Genomic DNA, 26,609 nt, shown 5'->3' with positions numbered 1-26,609 from the left:
TCCACTGCTTAAAACAGAAAACATATGATAATTACAATGACTTTCATTTGAAAGGCATCGAAGTCAGAACTAAAATTGAAGAGAAGAATTTGTTAAACATATGTATAACTTTAGTTTTACCATACTGTACAAAGGAATTGAGAGAAACTGAAGAAAGCAAAGAAAAATTAAATGGGTGACAACAGAAATGAGGGCATAAACCTAAAAAGATCAAAAAGACAGCGAGGACGGGGACCGAAAGGCTACTCAATCAAAAACGTTAAAAGTGTCTTTCTGAAGGGGGGGGGAAAGAGGGGGAAATGGTGCCGGAGGTAGATTTAAAAAGAACTTATTTAAAAAGAGAGAATGTATAAAGATACATACAGGAAAGCAACAAAAAAAAAAATTCAAATGCAGGTTTACCAAACTGCACAACACACAACTGTAATAGACCTGCTGAGAGGGGGACATGGGTTTTAAAGGGTGCAACATTCTTTTGGAAATTTTATTCTAGGGATTAGTATATTTCACTTTGGTAAATTAAGATTTCAATAATACAGTTCCCATACAAAATTTACATTTAGCAGGAATAGTGAAAAAGTTGCTATATACATGGCGCAGGGTTTACATTTTGAAAAGGTTAATCAACTATTACAATACTTAAATAGTCTTTTTGATGTTAATAGCTCCCTTCATAATCCTCAACACTCATTTGTAAGCTACAGGCACCAATTGAATGACTGGAATCTTACTATCAACAAATGAGCCAACAAATTATCTTGGCTTTTTATTGATGTCTTAACACAGAATTACATCAGCTTCCATTTCGAATTGCATGCAAATACTAATAAATGATCTCAAACCAAAATATTAATATATATTTTCTATTTTCAAGTGGTATATACTTCAGTAATTCCTATTTTTCAGAATTTCATTTGTTACTTTCCGGTATGTCACAAAAAGCTGCTTTCATTGTTCACCAGTTTCAGTGAATTGAAGCCACCTTCTACAAAATACATCAAACTACAGTTTGTGCATGTTTAAGGATGATCAAAAATAGATTTTCATTTGCTAGTGTCCTCACAAGGTCATTTTTAAAAAGTTAAAGATCCAATTCTCCAGAAGAACAAAAACGTGTTTGCATAGCCATTTAATTCCAGAAATGGACAAACTCCCATAGGCCTTTGCAAGGTTCCATGTTTGAAAGAGAAAACTTTTTATTTTAAGAAAGTGTAGTACAAACTAAAGTAGGAACATAAACCAGTCACAAAGTACTGGAGGTTAATTTTTTTTTAAAAAGTCAATGAAAGTTCTTCAGTTCATTAAAACTGCAAAATGGCTATACTGAAGGAAGTTGTCATGCCTGAAACATCACCCATTTCTTTCCACGAGGTGCTGTCTGACCAGCTGAGTACTTGCAGCACTTTGTTAAATTTCAGATGTCTGGCAACTGCAGTGTTTCACTTATTGGATGCTGCATGCTATACTTCTCCTGGATACAGATGATGAAGGGGGTGGGCTAATTACAGTATTAAGGTGATCAAAGAAATTGATACAGTTGGAACTCTTTACACTGGTGGGCTAGTTCAGACAAGTAGGTATAACCTTAAAATTAAAGCTAAGCCAGGCAGGGGAGAGGTAAAAAAATATTTCTTCAAACAATGAGTAGTGAAAGTCTAACATTGTTTTCCTATCGATGCTAGGTCTTTGTCAGGTGTGCAAATTCAGAGCTATTAAACTAGGGTGACTGCAGACATAAATCAGCCATGATCTAACAAAATGATGGAAAGGAGTTCAAGGGGTTTACTCGTTTTCTTCTGAAAAGTGTAACTGCTGTCAGCTAAACCATCCTGACATAAACACTCGCCACACTTGTCAGATCATCCTCATAATGCAATCTCGTTACCCTGATTTAAAAGATCTAAAATTTGCAAAGAAATTTTAAATCATTTTAGACAATTGCTTATGCTGCTCATATACAAATAACGTTCTCTACTTTAAAAAATCAAGATCTAAAAATATGCAATTTGCAGTAGTGCAATTGAGCCTTATCACAAGCCATGTCATGAGGTTCCAGGTAAATGCCTTCAGAATAATAGCAATTTATTGTTCTTTTTGCAGCAGTACATCACCTTATTCTTGTGAATTTCGGATTTAAAACCTGTATAATGAAAACATGTGTCACAAAGAAACAAACAATTGAAAAATTCTACAATGATAATAAAACTATGAAAGGGAACTTCCAAAAACAACTGAACCACCAGAGAGTTTCCTTCACAATTCACATAGGATTATTGAGGATTTAACTGAAATCCATTTTGCAATAAAACTTTTGAATAGTTTAGAAAGCAACCCACATGGATCACTGAAAGGTGTACTATCTAGCTGGAGTATTATAAACTAAAACACTCAATCATGGTCCAAATATACACTTCACAGACTATTCTACAATATATTTAAGTACAATGAGCAAAGAAAAATGCTTGGTTTCCTAAAAGGCACACTACTTCAGTAGTTCACTACATGTTGATCCATGGTTTCATGCGACCAATGAAGAGTTGCAGGTCAGCAAATCAAAGCTATAATGCTTTAGCCCTTCCTGCAGCCATAAGCCTCAGGTGTTATGAACATTACTTCTCTCCAAGAAATGTTGGCTCAAGGAATCATTCCTTATTTTGTGCATTCCAGTTTCAACTTGCAAATATTCCCTGCACCTATAGTTGGCAAATTTATATATGCTATATTAAAATTAAAAATCCCTCAACTTTACAGCACAATTCAAACTTAAAATGTTTTTCTATTTAAATACATTCAAGTTCATAAATGATTACAAAGAGTTCTTATGTCTCTCTATATATATATACATATATATGTATGTGTGTGTGTCTATGTATATGCATATACTTACAGATTATGTACACTCAGTGCCGTGCCATCTGCCACAAGGTTAATCCTCATGTATCATTGGCTTTAATCAGCCCACTTTGTTGCAAATGCTCAAGTCACATTTTTTGTTAAATAAATGTATCATAAGTATCATTCCAAATCACAAACTGCAGATCAATGTTCTCTCATTGTGCAGAACTGACTAGAGGGTTGACCAGTATTGTACTTTACAGCTATTAAAACTACACGCTAAAATTATCCGGTATTAATAGCATTGTTACAATATAAATTCTGATGCAGTTACATTAACAGACCCCCACGTATCTACAATTTTTTTTCATGAGAGTTCATGCTCAAAACATGTGAAAACATAAAAATCTTGATATTATTACAGTACAGATACAGAAATTAGTATCAATCTCTGCACAATAAATTCAAGTTTAACCCCAACTATCAAAACCAAAAGGACTAAAAATCATTTTAACATTGAAGACTTTAGTTTAGATCCAAGATATTAAAATTAATTACAGATTTTTCATTGAGATTATATTATTGGGTATGTTTCATACTAAAGACTGTTGATCATATTACTCTGTACCCGCATTTCTATTGACAGCGTAAAGCATTACAGAGTATAAGCTAGTCTCAGTCACAGAAACACCTTAAATTGTGTATTTCAGAAATTCCAAATAACTCTTGACTTAGATTCATGCAGTTTTCAGCATTTTAATGAAGAACAAGAGAAACCGAAATGCTACTGTTCATTTATTGCTGGCTGAAGTGCTCCTTTCTCTGTTAAATAGGATTTCAGAATGTTGTAAATATGTAACTGCTGTTCTGGTTGAAGTACTAACAGCTGCTGCAAGACTTTGCTTGGATTTGGTCCTCTGCAAAAGACCAGAATGAAACAGAAGAACATTAGCCACAATACTACTATCTTTATAACTGCATTACAATTTAGCATTCAAAACCCTATTGGGAATATTCGGGACAGAGAAACACAGGAGAATGAAGGATTGTGATGTATTTCCTTCATGTCTCTTTCTTCTTCTGCATGGTGCTACAGGAAGCTGAAATATCATTGGCATTCATACAACTCTACCTTTTTTCTCCCCCTAGCAGGTTTCAGAAATGAATGTGGGCTCAAGAATTCTTGAATTTTTAGAAATATTGTGCTCGCTTCTTTCCGCATCAGAAAGTAAGATGTTTTGCTGTGTGTAAAATTAGTCTATTAATCAACCTTTAAAAATAAACTTATGCATGAGTTCTCTCTCCTAACTATGCATAAGAAATGCACTACTTATTTCTACTATCTACTCAGAATTCCACACAATCGTGCAATCATGATGGAACTGAAGCAGATACAGCTGATTATTTAAATGGCCAGCTATCACTGCGAATATGTATGCACAAAGCCAAAAATATAAAATCTTCCCTGTAAAAGTCAGAATTGTATTTTGGAGCTGGACTTTCCGATAGCTTTGACATGATAGTCACATGAAGATATACACACTAGTTAAAATAGGAAATGTTAAGGCTGGTTTTATGCCTACATTGTCAACGGCTCAAAAATAAAAATGAAAAGTTAAAGGAGTATTTTGGAATCATTCCATTGATTGATTTTGTGGTTGCTGCTGATAGCAAGACTTCAATCATTGCTAATGCATCAATTGTGCGTGTCAGGTTTGAAGGTTAGATATGCATAAATATCCCTTTAACGTAATCAGCAATTTCAGTTAACAGTTCCTCCCTCACGATTCTGAGTGTAATATTCAACTCAAGAAATTTTTGCCAATGAACAGATATAGCCATGATGAGCACTGAAAAGTAATTATTTTAGAAATACAGTTATTGTTGTAACAACAGGCTCAATGAGATCACTCTCATTCTTCTAAACTCCACAAAGTACGGTTCAAATTTATTTAAAATCTCAACTCAAGCTAATCTAGCAAACCTTGAAATAATACACCCAATGCAAAAATATCCCTTCAGCTCTGCACTTTTTGAACTGCATAGAGGCAATTGCATAGCACACAGAGCAAAGCAATGGCCTATTCAGCCTAACCATTCCAAGCTTGTCTTTATGTTTTGAACTCCTCATTGGATTTACTGTGGATTATTTTAAATTCCAAACATATAAGTTAGGAGCAGGAGAAGGCCACTGGCAATAATTTTCCAATCTTCCCTCAATTCAGAGATGGTGCCAGGGGATCAGTGAGTCGCAATGATTATATTCTCATTCAAAAAAAGGGTGTAAAGGCCGATCCAGCATTTACAGACTCATGGTTCAACTTTGAAGTTTCCCTCCATCAAGAAAGAATTGTTCAAGATTGGACTAATAGTCATAGGGAGAAATGTGGACTGGATTTAGAAGAGTTTGCGTAGACTTGCTCAGGGAAAATCATGTCTATCCAAACATAGAGACTTTAAAGAGGAACAGAAAGGTTTGATGAGAGCAAGGGGTGTAGACATGCTGTACATGGAATTCCCAAAGGTGTTCTATAGAGTGTCACACAAACATGAGGAAATTATGGTCATGGAAAGAAGGGACAGTAGTAACATGGATATAAAACTGACTGAAGGACACGAAACAAAACGTAGTGGTTAATGGGTATTTTTCAGGCTGGGCAAAGACTTGTAGTTGAGTCCCCAGGAGTCAATATTGGGACTCTTGATTTTCCAGATAAAAATAAACGGGACAATTTCAAAGTGACAAAACTTCAGAGAATTGTGAACTGTGAAAAGGGGAGTGTAGAACTTCAAAAGGACATTGCCATTTGAGTGGTGTCAGCAGTTAAGCAGCAAGTGATGTGGAAAAGTATAAGGCGATTTGTTTTGGAGCAAAGAACATGGAGAAACTTTACAAAATAAAGGTTACTCTTCTAAAGAGTGTGCAGGAGCAGAAAGACATGGGTGCATATGCACAAAAATCATTTAAGGTGGTAGGACAGATAGAGCAAGCTGTAAATAAAGCGTACAGTATTCTAAGCCTTCATTAAAATGTGCACAGAGGATGCAACAGCAGGGAAATTATGATGAACTTACATAAGACACCAGTTAGACCTTAACTGGAATATTGTGTACATTTCTGGGCATCACACTATGGAAAAGATAGGAATGCTTTGGAGAGAGCACAGAAGAGGTTTGCAAGATTGGTACAAGGAATGAGAAACATCAGTTATGAGGAAAGATTGGAGAAGTTGTGACCATTTTTCTTGAAGAGGAGAAAACTATGAGATTTGAGAGGAGTCTTCAAGGGTCTGAACAGAGATGGTAGAAGAAACTGTTCTCACTAAGAATCACCCAAAAACCAGAGGGCACAATTTTGAAACAAAAACAGAAATTGCTGAAGAAACTCAGCAAGTCTGGTAGCATCTATGGAGAGAAAGAAGAGTCAATATTTCAGATGCAATAATCCTTCTTCAGAATGGATTGTAGCTCAGGAAAAGGTGGAATACATGCTGATGACAGGGGTGTGGTGTGGGGAGGGGCAGGTACGTAACGGAGTAAATGATAGGCAGAGGTAGACCCCAGTCAGTGAGAAATCAGCAGTCAGGCAGACAAAGTGATGGATAATGGTGAGCTGGGGAGAAAGAAAAACAGATAAGGAGGACCATTAATAGGTGAGAAAAGATTGGCTGTGATGATAGGGCCAGGAGTGTAGGGTGGGTAAAGGACATGGAAGGTGGTACTCTGTGTTCAGTCCTGAAGTCTCCTAGGAGAAAATGAGATATTGTTCTTTCAGCTAGCATGGAGCCTCGCTGATGCACTACAGCAGGCTATCAGTAGCTCATGGTCATTTCTGCCATCAGAATGGAGGTATTCCACAAAGAAACCATCCAGCCTGGGTTTCACCTCCCCGGTGTAGAGCAGGCCACATTGCAAGCAGCTAATACAGTAGATTAGACTGAATGAACTCCAGGTAAATTACATTTTTTTTTACCTAGAAGGTGTACATGGAGGCTTGGATAGTGAGAAGTAGGCGGGTAAACCAGCAAGTGTAAAACCTTCTGCGATTGCAGGGGAAGGTGCTGTGGGGATGTGAGGAGGTGTTGGGAGTGGAAGAGGAGTGGACCACAGTGTCCCAGAGGGAAAGGTCCCTGCATAGGTCTGACAAGGGACGAAAGGGGAAAAACCATGTCTGGTCATGGAATGCTGCTGGAGTACTGGAAATGGAAGCTTATGATCCTTTGGATGTGGATGCCGGCAGAGTGGAAAGTGAGGATCAGGGGACCCTGTTGCTGTTGTAGGAGGGAAGAGAGGAAGTGATGGCAGAGGTGTGAGAAATGAGTCAGACACAGCTAAGGGGCCTGTCAACCACAGTGGTGGGGAACCCTGGGTTGAGTAAAAAAAACTGGACATTTCTGAAGCCACCCTGCCAAAGGTGGCACCATCAGAACAATTGCAATGGAGATGAAAAAACTGGAAGAATGGAATGGAATCCTTACAGGAAACAGGGTTTGAGGATGTACAGTCCAGGTAACTGTGGGGGTTTGTGATGGATGTCAGTGGCCAGCTTATCCCCAGAAAAGTAAACAGATGTCGAGGGAAGGAAGGGAGAGAGGAGTTAGAAATGGACCAGGTGAAGGAGGCAGGTTTTTTTTAGATTAGATTAGATTACAGTGTGGAAACAGGCCCTTCGGCCCAACAAGTCCACACCGACCCGCCGAAGCGCAACCCACCCAGGCCCATTCCCCACATTTACCCCTTCACCTAACACTATGGGCTATTTAGCATGGCCAATTCACCTAACCTGCACATTTTTGGATTGTGGAAGGAAACTGGAGCACCCGGAGAAAATCCACGCAGACACGGGGAGAATGTGCAAACTCCACACATTCGCCTGAGGCGGGAATTGAACCCGGGTCTCTGGCGCTGTGAGGCTGCAGTGCTAACCACTGTGCCACCGTGCCGCCCACTAAATTGGAAATTGGAAGAAAAATTGAGAACCTTTTCCAATTGTGGATGAGAGACAGGAAAGCACCACCAATGCTGATGATGTAATTGATATACCAGGGAAACATTTGTAGGGAAGGACCCCAGCAGGATTGGATCAAGTAATGTTCCACAAATCCCACAAAGTGACAAGCATAACTGGGACCTGTGCTCACATCTTTGATGTGAAGAAAGTAAGAAGACTCAAAGGAAAAATTGTTCAAAGCGAGGACAAAGTCAACTGGTTTGAGAAACTCAACTCCACAGAGAAAGAGGGTTGTGAAGGATGGAGACAGTTCAAGGCTTTTTCCCCAGGAAGAGACACAGATTCCGTGTTGGGGGATGATGTGTAAAGGGTGAAAAGGAGGTGACTGGTGCCCACAATCTGGAGACTCTGAAATTGATGTAAAAAGTCAGACGAATCACAGATGTAAGGGAAAGAGACTAGACAATGGGAGGGAAAGAAGACATATCGAATTAAACTACGAGGATTTCACTGGACAAGAGTCAATTCCCTGCCCCACAGACCCCTTCGCCAACCTCCACATCCTTGATGTGCGCTGTAGACTGTCTGCATTCTTGTCCTCTACAATCCAGTCCAGACTTCTTCATCAGACCTGCTGACGCTGGCGTTCGCGTACCGACCTCTACATTGTGGAGGCTGAGCACCGGCTCCTGCTAGGCACCTCTGGGCCGTACCATACTACCACCACCACCACCACCACCACCACCACCACCACCGAACATCAGGCTATTGCGTTTACGACTGTTACTAATCTCATTTTATCTGGTGATCTCCCAACAACAGCCAACACATTCATAGACCCACAGCATGTTACAGCACTTCTATCTTATTCCCAAAATCCATAAACAGGACTATCCAGAAAGACCCATTGTTTCTGCCTGCTCCTGCCCTATGGAACTCACCTGATAAAGCTGGTAATGTAAACATGGACAAAAGTAGCCATCAGATACTGACAGTCAAAACGATCCATAATCCCACCATGTCCTGGAATAGTGTCAGCAAAATCCTGCAGAAAATACAAGTCAAACTTCACAGGCAGAAAAAGGTAAAAATGTTCCACAAGTGATCACTTCATTCCATCTTAACAAGTTATTCAATTTGTTCAGAGTCCAAATTTTCCTTCATCTCTACATTTTATGCATTTGTTTCTAAGATTCTATGTCTTTTTTTATATACACCATCTTAAAAGTACCAGTCAGACTCCTCTCTCTCAACCCTCCTGCCATTAAACATGATGTGATTAAGACAGGAGATAGCTAAATAGCTGCTACACTACTACCAATGAATGTTTATATATCAACCTCAAAAGAGAAACATCTTGCTTTAACTCAGTATTACTATTCATAGGAACAAGCTTCTTGGAAATTCACAAGATACTGCTTGACAGTTTTAAGCAAATGTTCACTGGTACATAAATGTGTTTCATGGTTGTAACACTGTTACTGAACATGTAAATCTCACAGTTGGTGAATTTTGCAAAGTACGTTCATTAAGAGGCAAACACAAAAACAAAATGAGAAAACATCTCAGAAAACAAAGTCAAATAGAGATAGAGCTCAATTCTATTCTGGCAGAAATCAAGTTTTTACCACAAAAGGTTTAATTGCTGACAGCCACATAACACTATGAAGTTTGTTAAAGAGCAGAGTTGTGGAGGTGAAAAAACGTAAAATAAGATGAAAGTACTTAATCATCTTCTTGACTTTCAAATCCATACAGAAGTTAAAAGTTATTTTAATCTTCAAAGCTGAATAGTCATTTAGAAGTTTGAATAAATGAGAAAAATAGAATAGTATTATTTAAACATGGTTCTCCTTGAAATCATTAGTTTTAAAAACACTGTACATTACACTGAGCTAAAATAGAAAATTAACACAATGGTGATACTTGCTTTGATTTTGAAAGCTCGTTTGAATCCACTGGCGAAGAAACCTCCAAAAGGCCCAATTAAAGATGCAAACGTAGAAAGAGCGATGCTATGTATCTGAAATGGGTATAGATGCACGGTGTCCTGTGAGCAGGGGGGTGTGGGAGGAAAATCAGATCACAATTAAGAAAATAAAATCTGAACTGCTTGGTCTCAGATTGAAAAATGATTAAGCAGTGGGCCACAGATTTCCCTGGATTGGATTTATCAAGGGCACATAGCAGTATGCGTGATAGCCCGCATTTAAAATTTGTCCTATTGAACATTAAACTCAAGCAACAATTGTTTCGGCAGTGAAATCTTAATACGTAAGAGCATTAAGCAAACTCAAGCCCCCTTTCACAAACTTCCTTCCATAGCATATCTATTATTTCCTCCAATTATAGACTATTTATAAAATAACATTGCACATATGAGCTGTACAAACTCAGTTTCCACTCTTAGACTGTGAAATTCATTTCCTTAACCAAACGTATGCCACTTCCAACCATGCTTTGTCAATGCCATCAACTTCTCCCCCTCTCGACACTGTTTTAATACAATTGAAAACGCCCCACATTTGCATCATTCTCAAAACATCATCACATCTGACTAATTTGTCCTCTCCAGGTCCGTATACACATAGGTTGTGAACCAAAACATTCTCATTGGGGCGGCATGGTGGCTTAGTGGTTAGCACTGTGGCCTCACAGCGCCAGGGACCCAGGTTTAATTCCCACCTCGGGTGACTGTCTGTGTGGAGTTTGCACATTCTCCCCGTGTCTGTGTCAGTTTCCTCTGGGTGCTCTGGTTTCTTCCCACAGTCCAAAGATGTGCAGGTCAGGTGAATTGGCCATGCTAAGCTGCCCATAGTGTTAGGTGCATTAGTCAGAGGGAAATGGGTCTGGATGGGTTACTCTTCGGAGTGTCGCTGTGGACTTGTTGGGCCAAAGGGCCTGTTTTCACACTGTAAATAATCTAATCTAATCTAATCTAATATTTCCTTTTCTCACACATTCCTACTGGGATTTATCCAACTTGATTTCCTTTTTTAAAAGTTGCTCCCAGGCTGAGTGTTTCAGTGGTGAGAGTAGTTTTTATTGCCCGTGACTAATGGCCCTCAACAATGCGGTGACAACCCACCTTATAATTACTACAGTTGACATGGCACCTGCTGTGCAGCGGGAGAGGAAGCTCCACGATTGTGACCTCATGAAAGTGAAGTAATGGCAATATAATTCCAAGTCATGACTTGGCAGCAGCATTGTTCCAATCTGTCTGTTGCCTTTGGCCTTCTTGATGGTAGGAATCACAAGGTTGGAAGGGAAGTATTATGAAAGCAGACTCTGAGCTACTGCAGTGAATGTAGATGATGTATGCTGCTGCGACTGTGCTGGAACAGGAGGGCTTGAATGGTTAATGTGGTGGATGGGGTGCCAATCAAGTGGTGAACGGTGTTGAGGTTCTTGAGAAATCACAAGGTTAGTTACTCATAGCAGAAGCCCCAGCATTTAATCTGCACTGCTTCTGCAGTATTTTTTATGGTTGGCCCAGCTAAGATTCTGGCCAATGGTAACTTCCAGGATGCTGGATGATGGAAGATTCAGCATTAGTAATGTCATTATGAGTCAAGGGGAGATGATTATCAAGTCGCTGAGCTTTTCCAACCATTTCTATTTTAGTCCCTGATTTACAGCATCTGCATTCTTTCAGTTTTTTTTTTAATTGACTCGCACTTGTTTGACATGTAGGTCACTTGCCCATTTTCTGCCCAAGCCTGAACATTGTCCAAATCTTGCTTTGACAGTTACAGCCTCAGTATGTAAGAAGAGTCACAAATAGAATTCAGCACTACAATCATCAAAAAACATCTCCAATTCACCATATCATTATTTAGCTAATAGAATCTTTTGAACCGGAGACAACTGAACCCAAACTTTTACTATCTTCCTTAATACTTGGTATGACTCCAAACATAGGAAATAGTTATTCCATTGAGTCCCATCAACTTCTGTTTGGACTCTTTGGTGCAACTATTGGTCAAATGCTGCCTTGGTGTTAAGGACAGTCATTGTCAATTGACCTCTGAAATTCAGTTCTTTTGTCCATGTTTGGACTGTTACGCCTCACAGTGATAGAGCGCTGGAAATCAAACCCTGCTACTCCCAGAGTTGTCACCAAAGTAAAGATTTTAATAAGAACACAAAATTCCCCCATTTACATGTTTTTGAAGATCCAGGTTGTGAAAAAGCATGGAGCAGGTTTCTGCACTGAACAAGAATTACTATTTATTATAAATAAATAATTTGTAGTAACAAGTATATAGTACAAACCATCATTTTATATGTTATACAGAACTCCACTAGTTATAAACTCCACTTTTACACACCATCCACAGGAAAAAAATAAACATAGGTTTTTTAGATGGAGGGAACAACTAGGAATGTAGTGGAGTGGTCCCTGTGCATATGATCTGCTGAGATAGCTGTTGTCGATCAGAACACTGTTTTCAATCTTCCTTCTCTGGATACTTCTATTGGTTTATAGGAAGTGTAGGGTGGCTGACTCACACTTTAGGTTAGAGGCCATTTCACAACTTAAAGCAACTGCTGGAGGAAGAATAAACTGGTTTTTACTGCAGAGAACAGAGTTCCTGAGCTGCTGGAGACCTGATGGCTTCTCACTATCATGTTCACATCCCCAAGCTGCTCAGTTGTCTGGAGAACCAATCACATAGCTGCTGGCAGGCAGAACACTTTTTTGATATTAATAACTGGACACAAGACTACATTACAATCAGGTGCTTGCTACTAGTTGAATCATCTTTTATACATATCCTTGGCCTCAGCTCATCTGCATCTTCTCCTACCAGTGCTTAAACCAGCAGCTGTGTAAAACAGTGCTTATGAGTAATCATTTAGCAATCCCTTTTTTTTAAAAAAACAGTTTATCCCATTCCAGTCCGCAATTAAACACACAGAAAAGTAAAAATACAAATACAGAGTATTTATAAGACCAAGGCAGTTGAGATTTGGAGCCAGATTTCCTAACTAAAATCCAGATTGAACGTCAATGAGCAGGCTACTGTTGAGATTACCACTCAGGACACCTTGCATCACTTCAAATCCGTCAAAGGGCCTTGAAACATTGTCTCTGTGTTCCTCTCTACAGATATTGAGCTTTTCAAACATTTTGATTTTTCCTTCTATCGTTTCATTTGACTGAAAGCAAAATTGATGAAAGATACTTGGCCAGAATGTAAATTTTCTGATTTTTGTGGATAAGACATATCCAGGCAAATTTCCACTTTACTGATTCATCCAAAACATTGAGATTCAAGAATAATTAGTTTTCGCTGTGATCAACTACTCACAATGTCTATTTTCCTGGACATTAACAACTTCCATTTCTCGTGTGAGTCCATCTCTGTGTATAGGACTCTTATTTTTCCACTCATGAGTTTTCCAATATAACTGTTATATATCTCAAACATATTTTACTCTTGTAACATAGTCAGTTTATTCATCATACTTAGCATTCTGCTTATTACTAAAGTAGGTCACAATCACAGTCAGATTCCACTATACTTTAAGAGCACTCAAACCTGTGTCTCAACATTACCAACGAATACAAAGCAATTGCTGTAACAATCAAGGGGTTTTTCAACATCAAATCTTTGAAGAGTTGATTTTTTTTTCTGCTCAATGTCAACACAACTAAATTTCGCTGTTTGATTCCTGCCTCCACATGGTTTTGGGTTCCATTTCATCAATTTCCTAAAATTCATGGTCATGATAAATTCTGCGACCCATAAATTTGACAATCTGTTTAACCCTAAAATTAGCTTTCTGTCTACATGATATCTGTAATCATAATCTGCTTTGCACATATTCATCTCTATCTTGGTCAGTGCTATTTCAATTATGCCCTGATCAAGCCTCCATTCATCCTTTGATGCACAGTACATATTTAAAGCATCGCTAGAAGCAGCTGTAAACTCTTATAAAAACAACATTCCTCACCCATCCAAGAATAGACTGAAGTACAGGTGGGAGTGTGTATTCCTGCAGATGGAACAAGACTGAAGGATCACAGTCAACTATAAAGCTGTTAGTTTCACTGCTGTATTCCACTGGACATACAAAGTAATTGTATCTTGACAACGCGTAGGAAAACTGGAAAAGAAAAATGATAAACAAATTGTTCAAAATATTTTTGAAGAACAATTGGACTTCTTTAAATCATTTTTTTCCAAAATTACATGGATGTTATTGAACTATAAATAGTAAATTCAAACTTTTAAATTTTGGTTTGTGTGTCTGTGGATGCATGGTAACTTAAAAAGTCCATGCACAACAAAAAAAAGGGTTTGTGGGTTAGATCATTATAATGTGAATCACCCATCTCTACTTTCTACAAAAATATGAAATGAGAAACACTCAACATACCAGAAATCCAAACACAACAGTTGCAAAGAAACCACCAATGAAACCTTCCCAAGTCTTCTTTGGAGACAACTGTAAAATGGAATAGATTAAACTCGGTACGTCATCTGTTATAAATATATTTTATTTCAAATGCCCCCAAAGTGCCTGAAAATATTATACAATGGACTGAATCTTTCACCCAATGCTGACTGCATTATGATGGAGGCTGAAAAATTGCACCATTGTCCTGGTCTCATTATTCTGTGGGTCACAGCGTAAAAGTACTTTTCTAAATTACCAAGATGATCGATTAAATTTCTTATCCAAATTAGCTGAAGTGAGAAGATCAACTAGGTTTCTTAATGAACATACCAATTTGTTATCAAAACAAGACTTATTCAATAAAGATGAAATATCTAGTTAACTTAGAGTCAGTAATATAGAAGTATAAATGCTTATTTCTATAAATAACCCAGAATACAAACAAAACATGCACACACAAAATCATACTCTTCAGGAAAAGAGAAAAAAAAATTGCAGAAATTGGCCATCTGAAAGAAAAAAAACATTTCAGGTAAAAAGATAAAACTTAGGATGTCCCAGCTTCTGCTGCATGTCCTGGAACATATGGACTCCAAAGTCTTGTCAACATGGCTTGCTCAGGAAAGAAAACATTGAGATATTCTGAAGAGTCACCAGACTTGAAACATTAACCCAGTTTTCTTCCCACAGATGCTGCTAGAGCTGCTGAGCTTCACCAATAATTTGTTTTGTTTCAGAATACCTGCAGCCACAATTCCTTTACATTACAACCATGAGATGCTCTTTTAGACACTCTTTCAAAAGGAGCAATAAAGATTGCATTCTTAACCTATGTAGAGGATTTTCAATTCAGGAATCAGAGACATCAGCTGGATAACTGGTTTATAACTTAGTCATCTCAGCTTAGTCTCAACAGGCTTTGCTCCAACTTAGCTTGTTCTTATACGGTTGCCCTCTAACTGAAACAGATAAATCAAGAACCTCTCCAAACCTAAAACTATACAAATAACAGCCCCAGCAGTGTCAATGGCAAGCATGTATGACCAGGCATGCAATCTCTAGGAAGCCTTGTTTAAAGAAAATCTCTACACTAAACATCAAAGGACCACTTTTAAAGAAACCAATCCAAGGTTGTCTGTAAAACTTGAAATAATTCTTCAAAACTAAGTCCTCCAACCAATACTAGTAATCTTTGTAGCAATTTAATTTCTGTCAGTTCCAACATTTCTTGTTCACCATTCCTCTCAATTTGACAGCTCTGACTATTACCAAAAATTACAATTCACACAAAATGTTAATAATCCCCATATTGTATTTACACAGTCATTGCTCATTTGCAAGTATCATTTTGACAAATTTGTGATTGAGTATTAAGTTTTAAGTATCTGAACCTTTCTAAACAACAAATAACACTATAATTAATCATCAAATCACATTAAGATTTAATAGAAAATCCCAACTGGCTACAGTGATTATTATGTCCCACTCAATAAACTGCAAGTTACAATAGATGGACCGATTTGCATTTATATCGCATTTTCCATGACCTCAGGAGGTCCTGAAGAGTGTTATAGCTTGAGCCAGTTAAACATTTTTAAAGCATAGTTCCTGTTGTAATGCAGAAAACAAGACAATCAATTTAATTAAGAGATAAACATTGACCAGGCCTGACAGCTTGTCTGATAACTAAAATAATGCTGCAGATTTTTAATATGACAGGGCCTTGCTTGAACAGTACATTTAAATGGGAGCACCACTTCAGAGTGCAGCACTCTCCCAGTATTGCATAAGATGTAGCCATAAATCTCAAAACTTAAGGTAACCTATTGTGCAATAAACATGGAATGACACGGAATGACAACAGATTAGATTAGATTAGATTCCCTACAGTGTGGAAACAGGCCCTTCAACCCAACAAGTCCATACCTACCCTGTGAAGAGTAACCTACCCAGACCAATTTCCCTCTGACTAATGCACCTATCACTATGGGCAATTTCGCATAGTCAATTCACCTGACCTGCACATCTTTGGACTGTGGGAGGAAACCCACGCAGATACGGATCAATATGATCAAAACAGAATCTCTTCAGAAACAAATAAATTTCAAAATGTTTTAGTAGCACTTGTGTTTGATCTCAATCCACAATTTTAAAAAGGCTATTTCAAAGAAACAGATGTTTGCTTTTTTAAAAAAAGAGTTGTTTGGGATATTTCCTCCATCTTCAAAAATCCCATGACTACTCCCCACTAAAAATAGTGTTAAGGAGTTGAGCTATTTGGAAATAAAAGCTAGAAAGATACAATAAACCTACACAAAAAAGCTAAGTGGTACATTCTATCAACATGCTGCCAACAGTTCAAATAGACCACACAACTGAGAAATGTGATGAATGAATTTCAATACCTGTGCAACGCCCCAGCAACTGGATGACCCAATCAATGTATTTCTTCATTCATGAGATTTGGGCATCGCTGGCATTTATTGCCCAGTTTTTCATAAGAGTAAGCACACAGACTGTAGTGATTGGAACAATATCAGCCAGGTCGATCTCAATCTCATCGAAAATGAAGTTGTTAACCCGGTCCAATCGGGGAGTGCTAGCTGATAAATATAAACAGTAGTGTTGGGATTTGAGGTTTGTCCTCATCTCCCTGAAAACTGGTTTGGGTTTTGGCTTTGCTGCCCTTTCTGCTGTATATAATAGCTTTTCTTATGGACTGCTGCTTTCTGTTTATTGTTAACTGTATTTTGTACTGTTTAATACAATTAAAAAAAACAGGAGTGTTAGAGGTTCTGCTCACTTTAGGAGCCAGCTCTGGGCTAGCTGGTTCAATGTCACGCACTATGCACGTGTAAACAAAGGGTGACTTGGTGACGGAATACCAGCCTTCATCTGGTTATTTCACAAACCATATTCACCCAGACTGAAAAACTCAAAAATATCCTTTTGATGAGATTCTGTAATTGGATGAGTGAGCTAATAACTAAACAAGTGTACAATTTATGATAATCAGTCAGGCTTGAAACATGGTGCTCATATACGCTTGCTGGAAATGACACGCATTCATCATTTGCAGGAGCCTGTTCTCTGTAAATGAAAGGAATTTATTTAAGGCTTGTACCTTTAATGAAATATGGAGGAGCTTGGAAGCCTATAAGCTACCAAATACTTTGCAGCAGCAATGAATTGGCCAATCAATTCCGATTTACTAACCAGTATCCTTTCCCCATGTAGCTAATCATTTGAAATTTGGCGCTCTTGCATTTGTCCGGATGAGCACAAGACTTTGGAAATATGTCCCCCTTTTCAGCAATATCCTGCACTATCAAGTCACAATTCAAATAGAGTCTTCTGTTAATTTAAAAAGTGTAAATTGCAATTAGATACACAAGAATAAAACTTAATATTTTGTGCAACATTGACCTAGCACTCATCCTACGAATAATTAAAATTACATGCTCAATTGCATCATCATTATTTTAGGATTACTTTCCACAGGATGCCTTACCTTAATTAATGGAGTCCTCCCAAAGAAGAAACCAAATAGGTATGCCATTATATCATTGCAAATTACAATTGAGATTGGAACAATAAACCTAGAATAAAATATATTTTTTAAGTTCAGTCACTGAACACAAAGCAGCTGGAAATGTTCACAGCATTTTTGGCTTTTATTCACTTTCTACTGAATATAGTGGCATCTACCATAAACAAGAAGATTAAAAGTAGAGACTCAATGTTTTGCATCTATCACATGGGACAGTACAATCCAACTACCAGAATTCACAGATACGTATGTTATGAAGTTAAAGGCATGTACAGTACCTTTAAGAGACAGAGAATGCTTTTCTGAACTCAGATTACAAGCACCTGTATATACAACTAGATAACAGTCCAGAGTATACTGGAAAATTGAAAATATGTAACAGTTGACTGTGAAATGGATACCTGAGTTTTAGGTTGCTGTTTTGACAACAATTTGAATTTAATCAGTTTAACTTATGCCCCAGGAAGCTAAAACCCAATCAGGTTTGAATTCATTGTTTTGCCAACATCGAACCAAATGAGATGATCTGATGTTGGGGTATAAGAATGTAGACATTTTGAAAATTGGTCAGATAGCCAAAGATCTAACTGCCCATCTAACATTTTGCTCTCAAAGAAATTAGAAAACACTACCAATGATATCTTTTCATGTAAAACATACTCAGAGTAAAAAAGATGTCCCAGAGAGATCAGCAGCTGGAAGTCTGAAGACAGCAGAGAAGATAGTTAAAGCTATACTTCTAAAACTACTGCTTTTCATCATTTATATAAATGATTTAGATCCGAACATAGGAGGTTTGGTTGGTAAGTTTGCAGATGACACCGAAATTGGAGTTAGCTACCTCAGAGTGGAAAGGGATCTTGATCAGATGGGGCAATGGGCCAAGGAGTGGCAGATGGAGTTTAATTTAGGCTGCTGATCTCTCTGGGTTGTCTTCTTTTTTTAATTGTGAGTATGTTTTACATGAAAAGGTATCTTTGTTAGAGAGTGTTTTCTAATTTCTTTGATAGCAAGATGTTAGATGGGCAGTTAGCTCTCTGGCAGTTGCTATCTGACCAATTTTCAAATGTTCACAATCTTATATACCCCAACTTCGGATCATCTCATTGTTTTGAGATGCTGCATTTTGGAAAGGCAAATCAGGGCAGGACATATACACTTATTGGTAAGGTCCTGGGGAGTATTGCTGAACAAAGAGACCTTGGAGTGCTGGTACCTCCTATGTTCCTTGAAAGTGGAGTCGCAGGTGAAGACATTGTTTGGTATGCTTTCCTTTATTGTTCAGAGCATAGAGTGTAGCAGTTGGGAGATCATGTTGTGGCTGTACAGGCCACTTGTGGAATATTATGTGCAATTCTGGTCTGTCTCCTACAGTAAGGTGTTGTGAAACTTGAAATGGTTCACAGAAGATTAACGAGGATGTTGCCAGGGTTGGAGGGTTTGAGCTAAAGGGAGAGACTGAATAGGCTGGGGCTGTTTTCCTAGGAATGGAGACTGAGGAGTGACCTTATCGATGTTTAGAAAATCATGAGGAGCACGGATAGGGTAAATAGACAAGGTCTTTTCCCTGGGATGGGGAGTCCAGAACTAGAGGGCATAGGCTTAGGGTGAGGGGGGAAAAATTTAAAGGACCTTAAGGGCAACATCTTCACGCAGAGGGTGGTGTGCGTATGGAATGAGCTACCAGAGGAAGTGATGGAGGTTAGTACTATTACAACATTTAAAAAGGCATCTGGATGGGAATATGAAGAGGAAGGGTTTAGAGGGATATGGGCCAAGTGCTGGCAAATGGCACTAAATTAATTTAGGATATCTGTTGGCATGGACGAGTTGGATTGACAGGTTTGTTTCCAAAGTGTACATCTCTATGATTCTAATTGGGGGTAAAGAATCAAAATTGCCTGAAGTTGATCTGTAAAAGGACAGAATGAATTCAGCATGTTAACTTAAAGGAACGTAAAGAAAAATAAGATGAAAATAGAAACCGAGATTTAAAACAAATATGCACAATTCTTTGAGAAGCTGGATGTGGAAGGGAAAGAATCACAATTCACTTACCAGATCATGCCTTCAAATAAATTTTGGATTACCAGATGAGACTGAGTAACAATAATCAGCAATGTTACGTGAGTCCAGCCAAACTGTAAACATAAACAAAATGACTTGCATTCTAAAATATACCTTTGCAATTAAAACAACCTTCACATTTCACAAGATTGCCATCCTTATTGATTAAATAGATTCATGCTCAAGACTGGACTACCTTCAGGTCAAAATTCCTTACCAAACTATCTCGAAATGCTTTAATTCACTGTTCAAGATGCTATTTCTCTCTATTGAAGTACTTCTGCATTTATTTGTCCATTTTGATTCCCTATGTTCAGTGATATGCCTTTTTATTTTCTGTACATATCACTAAAATTGTGGGTAACACTAAATTAAGACAGCATGCAAAACCAAGAACACAGGATATTTCTAGGTAATATATATACAGATTGGGAAGCTCTGCTCAAATTGGTGCTGGGGGGTCACAAAAACACCAGATTAGATCTCAGATCCACCTACCAAGACTGTGCTGATACAAATGGGCCCTGCTCTGTCTCTCTCCAAGGTACGACAAAAGTGATCACTGGACGATGCAGTGGGCAGGGAGGCTTTGTAAATATATTGTGTAAGCCACAAACCTAAAATAATGTTTCACCAAGCAGAACAGTAGCTGTGGGCCTTCTCCCAGTAAGAGAAGTTAACAACTGCTTTATTTTTCGGAGGAAATATGAAACAAAGGTGTGGTAGCCGCCTTTGTAGGGGTCAAAGTGCAATAGCATGCAATCACAGTCATGCTAGGCCAGAAAGCAGGAGGGCGGACATTCACTGAATAATTTACTGCATTTTCCACATTAAGTGGGGTCACATTAAAAAGAACTTTAGAAGCTTAGGGGAATGGCCAGATATATGATGAAGAAATTGCTGGGTTTCTAAAACCAGTTTTGGGTGTGTAAGAAAGGACACTGAAATAAATACCAAAGTGATAATGAATCTGCAGAGGACATAGGTAATGTTAACAATTTAAAGGAAGGATACTGTAGATATGAGAAATGCACAATGTAGAATCACTTAAGATAATGAAAAGGTTATGAAAATGCTGCTTCCTGCTCTCAACCAGAATTCAAAAAGTTAATCAATTTTGTTTCTTTCAACTTCACCTGGTCCATCTCTTACTTCTCTTGCTTTCACTGACTCAGTTTCCATTTCTGAAAATATATCCACCAAAGTCTTCTACAAAACTGGCACCTACAGCTACCTCCAATACATTTCTTCACACACTGTTTCCTGCAAAGATTCCAAATAGTTCTCCCAGCTCCTTTGTCTCTGTCACATCTGTTCCCATGATGCCACTTTCCATCAGGGTGCCCCCAACATGATTGCCATTTTCTTCAACTAAGGATTCCCCAAAACTGTTGCAGACTGGGTCCTCAACTCTGTTCCCACACTTCTGCCATCACTCCCTCCCAGAAGAAGATGGTTCCCCTTGTCCTCATGATCCACTGCACCAGAAATCCATATTCAAGGGATCTTCCTCCGCCAATCTTGCCTCAACCAAGATAACACTTTCCTTCAACTATCAACAGTTTGCAAGGACAGTTTTCTTTGCAGCACCTGATCCATTTCTCTATCTCACATAACTCTCTCATTCCCTCATAGCACCTTCTTATGCAATCGCAGAAGGTCTAACATTTGCCTATTCACCTCCTTCCTCCTTACTGTCCAAGGCTAAGGGAAGCAATGTTTTACTTTTATTTCTTTCAATATAATCTACCATATTCTTTATTCACAGCATGGTTTCCTTTATATTACTTAGATAAACCTCTAAATGGTTTAGAGGTAGTAGTTAAGTTTCTGATGGCAGAGAAGCCTGGAAAACTGCACAGGTCACGTGCCCAACTCTCAATAAAAGGAAAACCAAACAATATTAACAGCACTACAAGAAAGATCTGATTATCGTGCATTCTACACTATACGATATGGTAATATGAACATGCAGGAACCTCAATCAGGAGGAAGAGGAGGCAGCATAATCCGTATCTCATGACAAGAATGTTGGAGATGGAGATATGGAGACTGAACATGAAGGGAATTCAGAGCATCTATGTGTTGCTGATATCAGAGTTGAAGGCACAGGAGACAAGGGAAAATATCACCCTTCTCACTGGTCTCCAATAAGGGTCAACTGCTTACAAGCCTTATTGTCTAGCCACATGTCCTCACATGGACAGTTATTAAAGTTATACATGCACCTCAAATGGTCAGAATAGTAGCTAAATCCATATATTGACACAAAGATAGGTAGAGAACTACTTTGTGAAGGTGACGTAAGGAGCTTGCTGATAAATATAGATAGGGAAAAAATTTGACAGATGAAGTACAATGTGGAAGTAGGTAAAATTGCACACTTTGGCAGGAAGAATTAAAAAAGCAGAATACTATTTAACAGAGCTGTACAATGGCCACAAAGTGGTATTCTCTTGTATGAGTCATAAAAAGTTAGGATCCAGCTAGTGCTTAATCAAATGTGGCTAAGGAGATGTTGTACTTTATTATGAGAAGAATTTAAACGTAAAAGGATGTTATGCTTTACTTATAAAGGGCATGGATGAGACTGCATCTCAAAAACTGTGTTATTTTGGTCTCCATTATATAAAGAAGTGATATAAATACATTGCAGGTGGGTCAAAAGAGATTTACTCTTGGTACCTTAAATTGATACTTGGAATGAATGGGCAAACAAATGAGAGTAGGTTGGACAGGCTGGGCTTGCTTCCACTAGAGTTTGGAAGAGTGTGGGGTGACTTGAATGAAATGTACACAATTTGGAATGATGCTGGTTCCTTCCTCGTGGCTATGTTCGGAACTAGGGTGCAGGGTTTTGAAATTAGGGGTTGCTCTTTTAATACACAGATGAGATTTTTTTTACTTCAGAGGTCTGCCTGCTTTTTGGAATGCTTTGCCTCAGTGAAGCAGAGTTAGAAACACAGAACACTAGAAAAACACAATGTGGTTGAGGAGAATACTGAAATACAGGCTACTAGACTAAATGGGATTGAGGTGCATAAGAAGGTGATGTTAGCAATTCTGGGAAGTGTGAAAATAGATAAGTCCTCTGGGCCAGATGGGATTTAGCCGAGGATTCTCTGGGAAGCTGGGGAGGAGATTCCTGAGCCTTTGGTTTTGATCTTTATGTCATCATTATCTACAGGAAGAGTGCCAGAAGACTGAATGATAGCAAATGTTGTTCCCTTGTTCAAGAAGGGGAGTAGAGAAAACCCTGGAAATTGTAGACCTGTGAAATTACTTTGGTTGTGGGTGGTAAAATATTGTAAAAGGTTATAACAGATAGGATTTATAATCATCTACAGAGGAATAAGGTGATTAGGGATAATCAACACGGTTTTGTGAAGGGTAGGTCGTGCCTCATAGACCTTATTGAGTTCTTTGAGAAGATGACCCAACAAATGGAAGAGAGTAAAGTGGTTGATGCATGTATATGGATTTCAGTAAGGCGTTTGATAAAGTGCCTCACGATAGGCTACTGCACAAAATACGATGACATGGGAATCAAGGGTGATTTAGCTGTGTGGATCAGAAATTGGCTAGCTGAAAGATGACAAAAGGTGGTGGTTGATGGGAAATATTCATCCTGCAGTTCAGTTACTAGTGGGGTACCGCAAGTATCTGTTTTGGGTCCACTGTTGTTTGTCATTTATATAATCTACCTGGATGAGGGCATAGAAGGATGGGTTAGTAAACTTACGATGACACTAAGGTCAGTAGAGTTATTGATAGTGATTAAGGATGTTGCAGGTTACAAAGGGACACAGATAAGCTGCAGAGCTGATCTGAGAGTTGGCAAATGGAGATTAATGCAGAAAAGTGTGAGGTGATTCACTTTGGAAAGAGTAACAGGAATGCAGAGTACTGAGCTAATGATAAGATTCTTGGTGGTGTAGATGAGCAGAGAGATCTTCGTGTCCATGTACATAGATCCTTGAAAGTTGTCACCCAGGTTGATACGGTTGTTAAGGCGGCATACGGCGTGTTAGCTATTTTGGGTAGGGGGATTGAGAGCTGTACAAAACTCTGGTGTGGTCACATTTGCAGTTCTGCATACAGTTCTGGTTATTGCATTATAGGAAGAATGTGGAAGCTTTGGAAAGGGTTCAGAGGAGATTTATTAGAATGTTGCCTGGTATGGAGGGAAGTTCTTACGAGTAAAGACTGAGGGACTTGAGGCTGTTTTCATTAAAGAGGAGGCTGAGAGGCAACTTACGTTAAGACAGATAAGATAATCAGAGGGTTAGATAGGTTGGACAGTGACAGCCTTTTTCCACTGATGGTGATGGCTAGCATGAGGGAACAAAGCTTTAAATTGAGGGGTAATAGATATAAGACAGACGTCAGAGGTAGTTTCTTTACAGAGAGCAGTAGGGGCGTGGAACACACTGCCTGCAACAGTAGCAGATTCACCAACTTTAAAGGGCATTTAAATGGTCATTGGATAGGCGTATGGACGAGAATGGAAGCGTGTAGGTTAGATGGGCTTCAAATTGGTTCCACAGGTCGGCGCCACATCGAATGGACTGTATTGTGCTGTAATGTCCTATGTTCTATAGAACAGTACAGCACAGGAACAGGCCTTCAGCCCAGCGTGTCTGGACCAACATGATGCCATTCTAAACTAATTCTACCTACCTGCACATAGTCTGTACCCTTCTATTTCCTGCTTGTTCATGTGTTTGTCTAAATAGCTCTTAAGTCTTGCTAACATATCTGCTTCTACTACTTCCTCGGTTGCACGTTCCAGACACCTCCAGCCCTCTGTAAAAACAAAACTTGTCTCCCACATCTTTAAATTTTTTCCCTTCTCAACTTAAACCAATGCCCCTTAGAATTTGATATTTGCACCCTGGAGAAAAAAAAATACTCCGACCATCCACCCTATCCATGTCTCTCATAAATTTATATATTTCCTATAAAAGTTGCCTCTCAGCCTTGACACTGTCACAAAAACAATCCAAGCTTGTCCAACATCTCCTTACAGTTAATACACTCCAATTCAGGCAACATCCTGGGAAACCTTTTTTGCATCCTCTCCAATGCTTCCACATTCTGCCTATTATGTGGCAACTAAACTGCACACTATCCTCCAAATATGGCCTAATTAAAGGTTTATACTGCTGCAATGAGTTGCCACTTCTTATGCTCAATGCCCCATCTGATGAAGACAAGTTGCCATATGCTGCCTTTACCACATGCTGCCACTTTCAGGGAGTTACAGGCTTACACCCAAGATACCCCGCTATATCAATGTTCCTAAGAGTCCTGCAATTTACTATATCCTTTTCTCTTGTATTTGACCTCCCAAAATGCATCACCTCATATCTGTCCAGAATAAACTACATCTGCCATTTCTACACCCAACGTTCCATTGATCTAACCACCTTTCTTACCATCTACCACTCCAATTTTTGTTGTCTGGAACACCACATTCAATCAAACAAAAAAAACCCCTCCACAACCGTCTTCTGTCAAGTACGACCAAGCCAATTTTGTAACCAAATTACCAACTCACTGTGGATCATACATGACTGAAACTTCAAGACCAGCTTACCATGAGGTTATGGAATATTTTAAGGCAGGGATAGACAGATTCATGTTAAGCAAGGGAATTAAAAGTTGGAGAAGGCAAAGTAGAAGGTGGAATTGAAATACAAGCATATCAGCCACTGTCTCATTATATGGTGCTGCTGGCTTGAAGTGCCAAATGGCTGACTTCTAGTCATATTTCATATGTTTGTGTGTGCATACAAGTAGGCAGAGAATGAGAACACAACTAATCAAGTGGAAATGGGTGAATAGGTAGTATATGCTACCAAAGTTCTTTTTCTTTTTAAAAAGGGTGCGGGCATCCTGGCTGGCAAGCATTTATTATCCACTAATTACCCTTGAGAGGACTGGCGGTGACAAGTCCAGTTGAGTTGCCGGTCAGTGGTCATCCCCAGGAAGTTGATATCAGGGAATTCAGTGATAGTTAGATATCTCTTATTGGAAATGGTCACCGCCTGATGTGAGATCAACAAGTGTTCCTTGCCATATTTCAGCCAAAGCCTGGATATTGTCCAGGTGCTGCTGCATTTAACATGGATTGCTTCAGCACCTGAGGAGTTGCGAATGGTGCTAAATATTATACAATCATTCGTGAACACCCCACTTCAGTCTTTATGATCAACGCAAGGTCATTGACGAAGGAGCTGAAAAAAGATGGGCACTACTATGAATAACAGCTGCAGAGACTGACTGGAGGTCAGACAAATTACCTCTAACAGTCACAACCATCTTTGTATGAACCCAGTACAACTCTGATCAGTGGACAGTTTTCCCAGATTCCTGTTTACTCCAATCTTGCGAGAGATCCTTGATGTCACATTCAAATGTGCCCTGAAGCCATTGGCTATCACTTTTGCCTCATCTCTGGAATTCAGCTCTTTTGTCCAAGTTTGAACCAAGGTTGTAGTGAGGTCAGGAGTTCACTGGTCCTAACAGAACCCAAACTGGCCATCAGTGAGAAAGTTATTGCTGAGCTATTGTTAAGCAGATGTTAACAATTATTGGCTGGATGACATCAAGTCATAGTCATAGAGATGTACAGCATGGAAACAGACCCTTTGGTCCAACCTGTCCATACCGACCAGATATCCCAACCCAATCTAGTCCCACCTGCCAGCACCTGGCCCATATCCCTCCAAACCCTTCCTAGTCATATACCCATCCAAATGCCTCTTAATGTTGCAACTGTGCCAACCT

The 26,609-nt window shown here is 38.9% G+C and overlaps 1 protein-coding gene across 2 annotated transcripts in view; it reads right to left on the bottom strand.

Annotated features, from left to right (window-relative positions):
- Positions 1-739: 739 nt before the first annotated feature.
- Positions 740-26,609, bottom strand: part of cds1 (CDP-diacylglycerol synthase (phosphatidate cytidylyltransferase) 1) — a 133,194-nt gene continuing 107,324 nt past the window's right edge. The window contains exons 7-13 of one of the 2 annotated variants that reach the window (XM_072594557.1): positions 19,809-19,891; positions 17,712-17,799; positions 14,180-14,248; positions 13,754-13,906; positions 9,717-9,836; positions 8,728-8,831; positions 740-3,752 (exon numbers count right to left, since the gene is read on the bottom strand). In XM_072594557.1, the coding sequence (XP_072450658.1) occupies positions 3,620-3,752; positions 8,728-8,831; positions 9,717-9,836; positions 13,754-13,906; positions 14,180-14,248; positions 17,712-17,799; positions 19,809-19,891 (750 nt within the window). In that variant the 3' untranslated portion in view covers positions 740-3,619. The remainder of the gene's footprint in view (positions 3,753-8,727; positions 8,832-9,716; positions 9,837-13,753; positions 13,907-14,179; positions 14,249-17,711; positions 17,800-19,808; positions 19,892-26,609) is intronic. The other variant, XM_072594566.1, reaches the window with a different exon arrangement.

The sequence above is a fragment of the Chiloscyllium punctatum genome, chromosome 1 (genome assembly GCF_047496795.1).
Source record: "Chiloscyllium punctatum isolate Juve2018m chromosome 1, sChiPun1.3, whole genome shotgun sequence".
NCBI classification, from domain to species: Eukaryota; Metazoa; Chordata; class Chondrichthyes; order Orectolobiformes; family Hemiscylliidae; genus Chiloscyllium; species Chiloscyllium punctatum.
The sequence above is the reverse complement of the archived record's forward strand: the minus strand, read 5'-3'. Positions and strand labels throughout refer to the sequence as shown.